This window comes from Schistocerca gregaria, chromosome 4, assembly GCF_023897955.1.
Source record: "Schistocerca gregaria isolate iqSchGreg1 chromosome 4, iqSchGreg1.2, whole genome shotgun sequence".
Taxonomy (NCBI): domain Eukaryota; kingdom Metazoa; phylum Arthropoda; class Insecta; order Orthoptera; family Acrididae; genus Schistocerca; species Schistocerca gregaria.
This window is the reverse complement of record NC_064923.1, coordinates 570,426,459-570,440,787: the sequence shown is the minus strand read 5'-3', so window position 1 is coordinate 570,440,787 and position 14,329 is coordinate 570,426,459. Positions and strand designations below refer to the sequence as shown.

Below are 14,329 nucleotides of genomic sequence, written 5' to 3'. Positions count from 1 at the left end.
TTTAAAATTTCATGACATTTGAGTGTACAGAGATGCACAGTGTGTTACTGACCATTAACTTCAGATAATTTAAATATTTTCCCTAATAGTAAAATCTTCTATAAATCTGGTAGAATGCAGTGATGAAGATGTATGCAAAAAGTTTGGAGAATCTTAAAAACTCAATAGGATGAATCAGCTGTATTCCGATATAGGCTTAAATTGAATATGAAAATGAATAATATAATGTATTCTTCTGGGAATAATATATATCAAGATATTAAGCAATAGAAGATCCAGGATGGAATATAACAGTATCAGAAAAGTCTCTACTATATGGTGAGTAGCAGCTACCCTTTTCACAGTATTGTTACAAATCAAGACACCCTTAAATGTGTAGTGGAAGCTAAGGAAGCTTTAGGGGTAATGAATGCAGGACAAATCAGGAATTCAAAATAGAAATGAATGGTGGAATGACAATATTGATAAATTGGTACAGGAAAAGATGAGAGAATACAATATATGGTTAATGTAAAAGAACAAAGATAATAGGGAAAAGAATGTGAAGTTGAGAAGAAAGGTAAAAAAAGAAAGCAGTCAGGTTTGCAAAGAATGTAGTATGGGATAAAACACGCGCGCACACGCACGCGCACACACACACACACACACACACACACACACAACGATCAGGTATTCGAGGTGAGCAAAATAGTGAGAACTCTGAAATCTGTGCAATATAAGAAAATAAAAAGGTTTCCAGTTGCTGTAATTCCACTGGAGGAGTAGAAGAAGAAGTAAGGAATATTTTTTAATGTGCATAAATAGGGAAAGAGATCTATTGCTTTCCAGTCCTTTTTTACTATGAATCACTGAAAATAATGAAACCATAAAATACATAAGAATAACTGTCCAGAGAGACCTAAAGTTGAATGAGCACATAAATGAAATTGTAGTAGGAAAAGCAGATGCCAGGTTGAGATTCATTGGAAGAATCTTAGGGAAATATATTAAAAAAAACTCTTGTGCAGAAAGGTGTGCAGAATTCCGCTGCATCAATTTTCAATAGGCTACCGCAAGAAGTAAAGAATTTTAGCAGTAATCCTTGCACAATCAAGTCTAAACTGGATTACTCTGTAGCGGCATATGTCGACACACATCATCAACAAGCTGTCAGCTGAAATGTTTGTTGTAGCTATCAAACGAGTTCATGTGCTGGCTGCCAGGAACACTGTAATCTCTCTGAAGCAGTGTGATGCTCCATGACTGTTGATTCCTAATATAGAACTTTAGTTAGTTATTGTTTGAACTTGGATCTGTTGCAATTGTACCTGCCCTTGATTCAATTCATGCACAGGTTACAGCTCAACATGACTATTTAATGAGTCTGCACAAGTTTCTGTGGTCTGTTGTAAATAAATTGATATTTTGTGTCTTTTCATGGCTGAGTATGAGTGCTTATAACATTCGGTTCGGAAGTCTGCCATCTAGTCAGTGGTGACCCCAACATGATCCAGCCGATGTGAATAAACCTGTGATACCAGAGGAATTAGGGTCGACTTCTTGAGTTTTGAGATTTGTTTATCTGATAATTTTATTAATAGAGACAAGGGTTACTTGGAACCCGGTGTTATCAGACATTAAAAAGCAATGGTCTGTGTTTCGATCATTGGAATAACTTTTAATTTTTGGCAGCAATATCTCAACTTCACCTGTTTACACCACTGGTGGCGCGGTATGTTTACTTGCGCTAGAGGGCAGTTACAGCACCTTCTCGTGCACACGTTGTGGGCCTTCTGCGGCCTATATAGGGGCCTCCGTTTGCGCTGAGAAGCTAGTTCCGGCAAGATCGTGTACCAGCACTCTCACCTGAAGATGGCGGCCAGTTGGACCGCTGAAATATTGTGTTAAGATGACGTTATGATCCAGCTGCACACCCGAGAAGAATATTATCATCTTTAGCCCACATTACTGACATGGCTTTGCAGTCCTATTCGTCATCCATCTCTTGAGTGAGAACACCTTCATGGGTGCGTTATGCTCCACTCACTATGCACTGTCATTTTCTATGCTGATGAGGACCATGGAATTCTTTGCACCTCATATCCAGCACGGTAGCCAGTTTGTTGTGGTGGGGCCACCTTGTACCCTGTTGGTTGTAGCCCCCTGACAATACAGGGATCACTCTGCTGATGCCTGCACTGTTAGCTCCCCACTTATGCCATCGAGTAGATGCCCATCTCCCTGGGGCATCTGGACTCCCGGCAATGGTGATCGTGCCAGGTGGCCCTTGCTGAGGCTCGGTGGTGCCTGTGGAGAGGTCCCCAGGTGAGAGTGGGTGGCATCAGGGCAGATGACATGCCGTGAAGCACAGTATGTCATCTCTAGCTGGTGGTCTGCCGCCAGCAGTCTCTAAGCGGGTAAAGTCTATCTGCAATGCTAAGAAATATGACCTCAAATCATTCCCCTCTGTGCTCACACCATAGGAGGAACGCCAGGCTAATGATGGCAGTGAAGCTTACTTACCCTGGTACATCGTATGTATGAGAGTTGATGGGGAATCTTTCATGTCCATGAAGCCTCAGTTTTTTGTGGAGCATTTGGAGGACAAGTTTGGGGAGGTGGAGGGCTTGTCCAAACTGCACTCTGGGTTATTCTTGATAAAAACAGCTTCCTCCACCCAGTCATGGGCATTACTAGCTTGTGACAAGTTGGGGTATGTTTCTGTTACCATCACGCACCATAAGAGCTTAAATATGGTGCAGGGTATTGTATTCCACAGAGACCTTCTTTTGCAGTCTGACAATGAGCTGTACATCAATTTAGAGTGGCGAGGTGTTCATTTCATCCTGCGCGTCCATCAGTGTCTGAGGGATAATCAGGTTGCCACCGGTGCCTTCATCTTGGCCTTCGAGGGTGACACATTGCCCAAGAAGATCAAGGTGATGGTCTGCTGATGCGTGCTTTAAGTGCCAGAAATTCGGCCATATGTCTTCCTGCTGTACTTCCAGCATCACATGTGGAGATTTTGGACGTCCTTCACATCCCAATACTCCATGTGCCCCGCCTCCTATGTGAGTCAACTGCGGAAAGCATCATTCACCTTGCTCGCCAGACTGCAGGATTTTACAGAAAGAGAGGAAAATCATGGAATATAAGACACTGGACCGACTGACCTACACTGCGGCTAAGAGGAAATTTGAGCACCTACATCCTGTGACTATGGCCTCCCCTTACGCCGCTGCTACGAGAACAGTCGTCGCTCCATCAGTTCCTCGCATTCATGTCGCCTCTCATAACCAGAAGACTACACCCGCCCCCGTGATGGTGAGGGGCACTTCCCCTCTGTTGCTCCCTCACCACTTACTTCAGTAGCAACACCCCCCTCCCTCCAACCATTGGGGATATCAGTCCCCACTTCTGAACCGGAGAAGCGTAAGTCTTCTTTTGGCTCCTCTCACTAGGAAGGGGTCCCTTGGGTCACTCCCTTCCCAGGGTTCCGCTAGTGGGAAAAATGACTCTCGCCAATGCCTGAAGAGCCCAAAAGCAGTTGGTTCACGCTCATCCTCAGTCCCAGAGACTGAATCAGTGAAGTCCTCCCAGCCAGAGAAACCCAAGGAGCAGCGAGAGAAATCCAAAAAGAAGGTCCTCAAGACCAAGGGGATTGCGGAGGCACCCACACCACCGCTACCTACAAGCTCTGCGTCTGCAGATAAGGTGGAGATTCTGGTGTCCGCTGAGGACCTATATCTTGCCGCGTAAACTGCCTCATTGAATCTCCATGCCTTCCCAGTCTCCCAATTCCAGTGGAATTGCGGCAGTTTTTTCCACCGCCTGGCTGAGCTATGGCAGCTGTTAAGCTTTACACCTACTTTCTGCATTGCCCTAGTTCCCGGCAGTGCGGACCCCTGCCCTTTGTGGCTATAAGGGATACTAAAGGAATCGTAGTGACTATAATCGAGTGCCCAGTGGAGTTCGCGTTTGTCCTAAACTCAGTCTGTAGTAAAACAATGCCCCTTCAAACCGATCTTGAAGCTGTGGCTGTCAGAATAAGGTGTGTCGGCAGTTGGGTTGGGTCCTGGAGTCATGTGGCCTACTGGCTCCATTTCAGGGCGGCTTCCGCCAGTGTTGCTCTACCATTGATAATCTTGTGTCCCCTAAGTCTGCCATCCGAACAGCCTTTTCCAGACGCCAACACCTGGTTGCCGTCTTTATTTCTTCCTCTTTTTTTTTTGCAAAGTGTGACACCACCTGGTGATATCATATCCTTGCCACATTATATGAGTGGGGTCTCTGAGGCCCACTCCCGATATTTTTATCCAAAATTTCCTGTTGCTTCATACTTTGCACGTCCAAGTTGATGCCTGCTGTAGTGCACCCCCCCCCCCCCCCCCCCCATCAAGGAGAATGGGGCCCCACAGGGCTCTTTATTGAGTGTCTTTCTATTTTTAGTCACCATTAATGGTCTAGCAGCAAGTGTAGTGCCATCCGTCTCACCCTCTTAGTATGCAGATGATTTCTGCATTTTGTAGTACTCCACCAGTACTGGTGTTGCTGAGTGGTGCCTACAGGGAGCCATCAACAAGGTTCAGTAATGGGCTCTAGCCCACGGTTTCCAGTTTTTGGCCACAAAGTCGTGTGTTATGCACTTCTGTTGGGGTCATACCGTTCATCCAGAACCAGAACTTTACCTTAATGCCCATCCACACACTGTAGTGGAGACGTATCGATTCTTAGGACTGGTTTTCGACACCCAATTGACTTGGCTTCCTCACTTTCATCAGCTTAAGTGGAAGTGCTGGCAGCACCTCAATGCCCTCTGCTGCCTGAGCAACACCAACTAGGGTGCAGATCGCTCTATGCTACTGCAGCTCTAGAGAGCCCTTGTTCAATCCCGCCTTGACTATGGTAGTCTGGTTTATGGTTTGGCGGCACCCTCAGCATTGCTTTTACTCAACCCAGTGCACCACTGTGGCGTTCGCCTAACAACGGGAGCTTTTAGGATGAGTCCGGTGACCAACATCCTTGTGGAGGCTGGAGTCCCTCCATTGCAGGTTAGGCATGCACAACTGCTGGCCAGTTACGTTGCACACTTTCATAGTTCTCCTGTGCATCCGAATCACCGTCTCCTTTTCCTACACATGGCGATTCATCTCCCGTGGCCCAGGTCAGGGCTTCCAATTACAATTCGTGATTGATCTTTCCGAACTGGTGTCCTTGCCTTTACCACCTATACTTGACGTCCATTCACGTACACCTTCATGGTGTACACCTAGACCATGACTTTGCATGGACCTTTCACATGGCCCTAAGGACTCAGTTAACCCCGCGGCTCTCTGCTGCCTCTTTCTCTCGATTCTTGACATGTACAGAGTCCACAAAGTGGTTTACATCGACGACGTGATGGCTGATGCTCACATCGGCTTTGCATATGTCCATGGAGGACATATTCCTTACCTATGGAGGACATATTCCTTACCCGATGGCTGCAGTGTTTTCACGGACTCGCTGCCATTAATTTTAGCTGGCAACACCTCATCGGCTTATTTAGTTTTACATTTTATACATGACGGTGGGTTTTATCATGCTGTATAACTTTCAGTGCATATCCTTTGTCCCTTTGTGTTCTGCACTCTAATGCTTTTAGGGTGGATGTTTTAATGTGTTACAGAGTGGCTGGCTTTTCCTTTTTATTCTCGTGGTCGGCCAGCCACGGTTATCTGCCCTCGTGTTTTTACCCCCTTCTACCTGTTTCCTGCTTCTCTCTGTGGTTTTCTTTTACTGTTTTGTCCATATTAGTGTTGGTTGTCCTTCTGTCGTTCTTCTGGTTCTTCTTTTTTCCTGTTATTGTGCTGTATGTCTCCGTTCTTTTCTTCTCTCAGTTGTCTAATCATTTTACCCCGGGAACAAGGGACCGATGGCCTCGGAATTTGTCCCTTCCCCGCCCCCCCCCCTCTGCGCCATCCCCCCCCCCCTCCCCCCACACCTCTTCTTTTAGCCAACCAACCAACTGTTCGAGCTTGGACTTCTGTAACAATTGTATCTGTGCTTGTTTCAATTCATGTTCAAATTACAAAGACTATTTAGCAAGTCTTTATAAGTTTCTGGGGTTTGTTCCAAATAAATGTTTTGATCACAGTAGACCAGAATTGACATTTCACGTCTGTGCCTGGTTGAGTTTATGAATGCTTATAACATTTGGTTATGAATAGTATCAACTAGTCTTGCAAAACATTTCTGTAAAAATTAAGCTGTTTCCTGTGTTTATATCGTTGATTATGGCATTATATACTTCCACATTGTCATTTGCATAGTATTAGTCTACATTTTATCTTAAATTATGTTAATTTCATGTACTGACTTGTTCTATCACCATGGAGATTTGCTCCTAATTTGATCCTATGGAATTAGATATGTAAAATAAAATAAAAATATAACTCATCCATGAAATAAGTTGTTTATAAAACTCTTAAAAGGCCAAATCTTGAGTCTGGAACCCTTACGAGACTGGATTCATAGGAGAGAGAAGATCCAATGAAGAGCAGTTCATATCACCCAGGATTCTGTACAGCAAGTGCAAGAGCATTGTGGAGGTGCTCAACAAACTCTAGCAGCGTATTCTGCAAGAGAGGTTTGCTGTTAATATTCTGAGAGCATATTTTCTAAGAAGAGTTGAGCAGCATGTTATTCCCTCTCACATATCCCTCGCAGAATGACCACAATGAGAAAATCAGGGAAATTGGAGGTTATATGGAGGTATATTGACAGTTAGTATTCCCAAACACAATTTATAAATGGAACTGGAAGAGGGAGAAGCAAAGTGATAGTCACATGGTGGCCTAGAGAATATAGATGTAAAAAAGAAACAATTTTTTTAAAAGTAATGTAGGGCCTTAATAATCATCCACATGCATGATAAAAGCATATTAAAAATGAGAAAGAAAAGTATGTAACCTGAAAACGTATTTGTAAAAAAAACGTAAGTTCAAGGTACAAAGTACACAGTCAGTTGACATCAAAGCACACTACATTTATAATACTTCAGAAATAGAGAATTGTCAGGGCAATGCCGCATGCTTAAGACTGTAGTAGTCTGCTATTATGTGTGAATCCCATTGGCCCTTGTACCTGAAATCCATCTTTTATATGTTCCAAAGCAATCTTTAACATTTCTTTTCACACAAACCAGAAAAGTTATTTAAATGATTGGGAAGATACTGTTAAATTACAAGAAGACAGTATGTCTGATTAGGAGGTGAAAATTTCCAAGCTTGTTTTGTTCTGTTGTTAGAGAGGAAAGAGATTTGGTCAAGGCAGGAAAGTAGGGTGGGGGGGGGGGGGGGGGGTAATTTAGGTCTCAGATTGGAAGGGACCATCCTGTTGAGTGTCTGCCCAACATGTTTAGGTGACCTAAATCACATTCCTATCAGTGTGAGAGGTGTGGCAGTCAGCAAGTAATTTCATTCAAGAGACCCAGCAGACTGAAACACAAGTTTCCCATTAATACCATCACTATTCTTGTACCAGAAATACAAAACTTACAAATTTTTAAGAGCTTGTAACTTACACCAGCCGTGCTCCATTGCTACCTTTCCATGTGGCTCAGTTTTCAGAAAGTGAAAACCAAATTTTGGGAGACATTTTTTGCTATTGTGTATACTTGTTAAGGCCTATATCAGTGTTTCTAGCCTGATGAAAAATCAGTTTTTCATTCGTCAGTTTATTTACATGAACTGCCTTTGGAATTCAGTAGTCCCCATTCCCAGTTTAGTCAGCATTGTGGATATTTCTCTTCAGTTACATAAAGGAGAGGGATAACTTGATGCTCACTCTAATATTTCTTCTTCTCTGGTCAAAAGTCACACTAACCAACACTGTCAAAAGCAAGGTGGAACCTGCCAGCCCAAGCATATTTAGAAAACATTTGAGTGTTTATACTGGAGCAAAAATTTATTGTGCAAAATGAAATCCAACAGCTAGAATCATATTTCCAAAGTCTACATTAGATTAATTACATGAGTAATCACAAGCAGAATTGGGAAATTGCTTTATGAAAAATAGTTTTGGGAACCACATGTAAATGAAGTATGTATGTGTTACTACCATAAATTTGTTGTACTTTCCAAATGCAGTACTATATGTTATGTGCTCTAAATGCAAATAAGACTAAGTAAAAAATATTTTCATTTATTTATACTACATTTATAGCATTCATCAAATATTTTGCAGGTATGTGGTAAAAATCTTTCATGTGGGTACCACTCTTGTGAACAAGTGTGTCATGCTGGACCATGTGGTGACTGTCCCTTGTCCGGGCCTCGCACCTGCCCCTGTGGTAAGGCTTCATTTGTTCTCCCGTGCACAGAAGAAACACCCGTTTGTGGCGACACATGTAGCCGCCCACTCGAGTGTGGGGTCCACCGCTGCCCTCGCCGGTGCCATAGGGACAAATGTGGTTCAGTACGTATTGACTGTGGTGAGCAATTGTTAATGATGTAGTTCTGTTTATGTGGTACTGTGGATATAGTTATGCTATGTAAGAGTTGTCAAGTGTGGTAAGAAGTTTTTGTTTTACATTAATATTTGGGTTACTCAGGAAGTAATGACTTATTGCATAATCCCAGATGTGCAGATTCTTATCAGGCTTCTGTCTGAGGTCTTAATGTTTCCTCATCCTCTCATTTCAGTGTTGTGCGAGTGTCAGTAGAAACAAGTTGTTATTGTGTATTGCTTGATTGTTTAAAATTAACTGTGTCATACAAATTGGGACTAACTGTAAGGTCTGAGATGCTATTCAGTTTGCGAATGCTCAGAAGTTGAAACCTGCAGAAATCTATTATAAAATTAATGGATGGGGTGATACAGCAGTGAATGAAGCAAATGTGATAAAGTGGTGTGAAATGTTCGAAAGTGAATGAGCAGGTGTGCATGTGCACTCATCACAGATGAATCAAAGAATCCACTGAAGAATGAAGTTTTGCAAGACAGACATGAAACCCTAGATGAGTTATGTATTTCTGACACATACATTTTTCATTCCATGCACAGTGGAACTTTGGACAAACATTTTGTCAACAGAGAAATTTATGCTCAATGTCTCCTGGCAACTGAATGACCTACACAGAACACAGAGACCGGCTGCAGGCCTGACATTTTTGCTGCAGTATCTTGCAGGTGGAAATCAGTTTCTCTTGATCAAATTGTTACTTTTGGTGAGACATGGGTGTCTAACTTTATATCAGAGACCATGTGCCACTCATTCGAGTGGCATCATCTCACATCACCCAAAACACACGAAAATACAGTGTAAAAATGAAAACTCGTGACAATGGATTCTTGGTTTTGTAAGGCTATTCTCTCGGTGATTTGCATGCCAAAAGGCATTAGAATCAGTGCAGATTAGTATTGTGATGCCATAAGACAACCATAGCAAGAAATCCAAAATCATAGGTGCAGAATGCTTTCTCATGATATTGTGCTCTTCACATCTAAGTGCTGTTGCAACTAGAGACTTGTTGGATCAGTTTGGATTAGAAACTTTTGATCATACACTGTACACTCCAGGACTGCTTCTAGTGATTTTCACTTTTTCATGAAGTATAGAAACATTTTGAAAGTGATGCAGTAAACGGATAACTGTATGGACTGTGGCAACCGACAGCAACATGAGAATTATAAAACTCGTGTAAAGGTATGGCAAATGATTAAATAAGGGAGATGATTGCGTAGAAAAAGAAAGTAGTTTCAGTTCTGTAAAAGACATGTTTTTTGTCAATGAAATACTGTGTTAAATTTACTAAACCCAAACGGTCATTACTTCTTGCTGCTTGACACAGTTTGTCACATCCAATATTAATTTAAATTCATCAGTATTATCTGTTGTGATGTAGACAATAATAGTATTTTATTACAGACAGTGATTCCTTGTTTAGTTATCAGTTTTATAACTTCTAGAATTGAATGGAGTTTGTAAAGTGATTATGTGTGGCTGGAAAGTTAACAGCACCTGCCACATGTCTGACTTGCCACTGAAATTTGCTGTGTCAAGAACTTAATTAATTTTGCTCTGGACATTAAAGTGTATTTCAAGATAATGGTATATTCCATCACATTTGTGAATATGGGGAATTTACTTTACTCTTAGCAGCGATATCATGTAATCTATTTACTAGAATTTTCAAATAATGATAGAGGGATAGTCAACCACTTATTGTGTAGATGAGTTGTTGAATGGTTGACTGGCACGTAAGCAATACTGAAATCATCTCTCTCTCCTCTCTCTCTCTCTCTCTCTCTCTCTCTCTCTCTCTCTCTCTCGCAATATTTTCATTCTGTAATTTTGTGCTGTTTAGGTGTTCAGCTTTCTTTTTTAAAAAAAATAAAAAAAATCTGCTATTTATCAGTGCCCTACCCAGCTGTCTTTTTTGGGTGCAGTGAACTGTGCTGTTACCTGTACTCGTGCCTGGGCATGAGACAAAGAACTGTTGTTAGTCTCACACTCTATGACAGACTTTGACTCCCAACGCCCACTATGCCCATTAATGATCTTTTGTTTTCATTTGCCCGGACTGATATTCTGTGAAATGCACGTTCCTTGAGTATTTCCCAGCTCTGGTGCGTGTGATGGCTTGTGACATCTTAATAACTTGTGTGCCAGGCCCCAAGCCTTGTTTAAATGGCTCTGAGCACTATGGGACTTAACGCCTGAGGTCATCAGTCCCTTAGAACTTAGAACTACTTAAACCTAACTAACCTATGGACATCACACACGTCCATGTCCGAGGCAGGATTCGAACCCGTGACCGTAGCGGTCACGCGGTTCCAGACTGTAGCGCCTAGAACCGCTCGGCCACCAAGCCTTGTTTAAATTAAAGCCTCTGTCCCCATTAGGTTTTTCGATGTCTTTACTTTGATAGACTCCATAATTACATGCCCTAGAAACCTGACATTTGCCCCATGATACTGGTCTCGTTGTATTTCATTTCTTGATTATATTCGAGACAGTGCTCGAAATAACTGATTTGCTTGGTGGTTTTTCTTTGGTTTAGCTGAAGTTACTTGCATCTCTCCCTTCCTGTTCTAATAGTCTGCCCCAACACAATACATCCTAGGTTTCCTATATTATATTTAACTAAATTCAGAACATTTTCAAAATGATGCACAAAAATTCTGGACAAATGAGTACAAATTGGCACATGATGGGGCACATGATGGAATTATTGTCAGTAAAGGCTTAATAACATTTTTGGCGTTACAGACTCACTGATACTGGGTGTCCAAAGAATCAGAATATGTGTTGATAAGGAATTGGATCTCCTCCTCCCGCAGGGCCAAAGAATGATGTATTTCGGTTTCGGTCTGTTAATAATATAGTAATAGCTCCTGCTAAAACTGGAAGAAGAAGAAATACTTTTGAGTGGTGTGTATTTGGTCTAGAAACTTATTTTCGTTAAGTATCAAATTGTAGAATCCCATACAAGAAAGGCTAAAAAATGTAGTTTCTATCATTGTCAGAACTTTTATAGTTTCTGATTTAAGTCTTTTTTTCTTCTGCCCACAAAGATTAAATAGGTATAAACACTCTTTCAATAGATGCAGTAGAACATGGAATAGCTAGCGAAAATTCAACCAAGCTTCTGATATTTTATACACACATTTGCTCATTGTGACAATGAATAAAAATTCGATGTGCCATTTTATACTGACACTAACATTGGAATTCGTATTACAATCTAGCAGTTCACCTTCAGAGTGTTTTCTTACACAACAGTACTCGTAAAACAGCTCTCTCTCATCTACAGTGAAGTTCATGACACTAGATGTCTCAAAACAATACATTTCTTGAACACTAATCCAGCTGATTGTTTTATTTAGATTGATTCACTCCATTGGCAGAAGGGGTTTCAGAATTGCTTTACACCATTCACTAATATGTCAAATGCAAGTATCATAGGAAGCTGTCATGATATGGTTAAACTGATCAAGTGTCACTATGCCTCAGTTTCTCATTCTTGTAATTGTTGTTTTATTTTATTTTATTTACATTTTATGGCCTTCATTGGATGACTCTAGCCACCTTTGTACAAGAAATTTTTCAGTTTCCTTCCAGCCCAGTACTACTTCATTCTCTCGGATCTCGTCCTTCTTTCTTCATCGGACACCACCCTTCTTATTGTCTGTTTGTTGACCCTTGTTTGCAGTCTGGTTTATTTGTCTGCGAGTTTCCTGATTTTGTCAGTTTTGTTTCTTAGGTCTTCCAATGTAATCTGTAGCTCATCCATATCTTCCTTGATTTCTGTAATCCACTTAATGTTGCACTTACTATTCCACAATTTTTCTATTATTCTCCTGATGATCCTGTTCTCGGCTGTTCTGATTACATGTACGAAAAATGAAATGCGTGTCATCCTTATTGTACTCATACTGCTATTTTACTGCTTTTAACCCTTTAACTGCTCTGGACGTGTTAGCGCTCACCCCTTTGTACCTGTCTACCAGGTCCTTCTACCAGGTAGAAGGACTGGTGGCACACGTAAACACGTTCAGAGCACACAGGGACAGGTATAAAGGCATGCACGTTAACACTTCCAGAGCAGTTAAAGGGGAAATTTATTGTGCAACATATTTATTTTGTCAGCAATTTCAATTATAGTAGTGTTGTCATTTTCAGTGCATGGAATTCTTTTAGCAAAAATAGTGAACTAGGTTGAAAGAAACTGAAAGGTGATGAAGAGAAGTGGATTTTTGAAAAAAATCTTCAAGGTAATAGGACACTTGTCAAGGGACAGGTAATGATTGAAAGACATGAGCAATTCTTTCAGCAGCTAGAGGAAGAAATAACCATCTAGTTTTACAGTGATCTAAAAGTTTTTTTGTATTGTACCTCAGCAAACTCACAGAATGATTTTAATTTTCCAGCTCACGCAGCAAAATATAGAAATGTTGGTACATTTTACCAATTGTGGGAGTTGTATATCAATGGGTGAGCGGTCTGTAACAGTTCGGACAGCATATTAGCAGGACATATCCTATACCTGGTGCTACAGTGGTGCTACAGAAGAATGCTCAAGATTAGATGGGTAGATCACATAACTAATGGGGAGGTATTGAATAGAATTGGGGAGAAGAGGAGTTTGTGGCACAACTTGACAAGAAGAAGGGAGCAGTTGGTAGGACATGTTCTGAGGCATCAAGGGATCACAAATTTAGCATTGCAGGGCAGTGTGGAGGGTAAAAATCATAGAGGGAGACCAAGAGATGAATACACTAAACAGATTCAGAAGAGTGTAGGTTGCAGTAAGTACTGGAAGATGAAGCAGCTTGCACAGGATAGAGTAGCATGGAGAGCTGCATCAAACCAGTCTCAGGACTGAAGACCACAACAACAACATCCTACACCTGCACCTACACTTACAGCGCTTTTTTGCAACATCACAATATGACTTGGCCATATATTACGAATATCTAGAGGGTTAATAAATGTTTCCAGAACCACATTTCAGCACTCAATTATGTGCGAGGATAATTGTAACAGCAATATCAAGGGTTGCAGCTGCAGACTCAACTCTCAATTTTAGAAGAGATGAAGAAAATTAAACTAACCGCATTCTGCAGATAATTAGCAATTCATGGCAAACAATTTAATTTGGTTTTGGATTTCATTGATTTCTATTTAATTGAAAAGTAATTGTTAATGGTACATGGTCATATTTTGTGCCTTTATTTTTCTTTTATTGCTTTAGAGAAGTTGGTGAAAACTTGTCTGCATTCATAATGACTGTTTCTTTCTTTCTTTCTAAACATGCAGACAGCTGCTACAGTCATGTTGATAATTTAAGCAAGCTTTGCCATTATGCAAGGCATTTTGGGAAATTTTCTCTAGTTCTTTCCTGTCACCAGTAAACAATCTTTGTCATACAAGAAACATAATTGTCTATCATGAGTGAATAAATCCTTTTCTGTAAATAATTGTATTTTATACTGGGAGGTTACATTACATAGAAACATCATTTCCTCATTTTCACTAAAATAGTCTGTCTCCCCCTCCCCAAGTTGAACAATAACTTGCAGTTCAAAGACATCCACAGGCAAACTTTGTATAGTGGACCCGTAATTTCCTGTTTGACTCAAAGGCATCTCAAAAATTAATCGGAAGGAGTCCTTTCCCCTTCACTTATTAATGAAAATGACAGTGCTGTCATCAGTGACATGTATCTTTTCTCCATTTACATGAGTTGAATAGTGGGATTTGCGAAGTATCTGATTTCTAAAATTGGAAAAATTAGTTACCTCATCCTTACATACACTTTTTTACATGTTTGTGTTTTAGGTTTAGGTTGTACCTACATTGCTA

At 41.0% G+C, this 14,329-nt stretch overlaps 1 protein-coding gene across 1 annotated transcript in view; it reads left to right on the top strand.

Annotated features, from left to right (window-relative positions):
• The window catches only part of LOC126365967 (NF-X1-type zinc finger protein NFXL1), a 103,524-nt gene that overhangs the window by 45,784 nt on the left and 43,411 nt on the right, over positions 1-14,329 (top strand). The window contains exon 6 of the mRNA XM_050008764.1: positions 8,206-8,436. Within this exon, the coding sequence (XP_049864721.1) occupies positions 8,206-8,436 (231 nt within the window). The remainder of the gene's footprint in view (positions 1-8,205; positions 8,437-14,329) is intronic.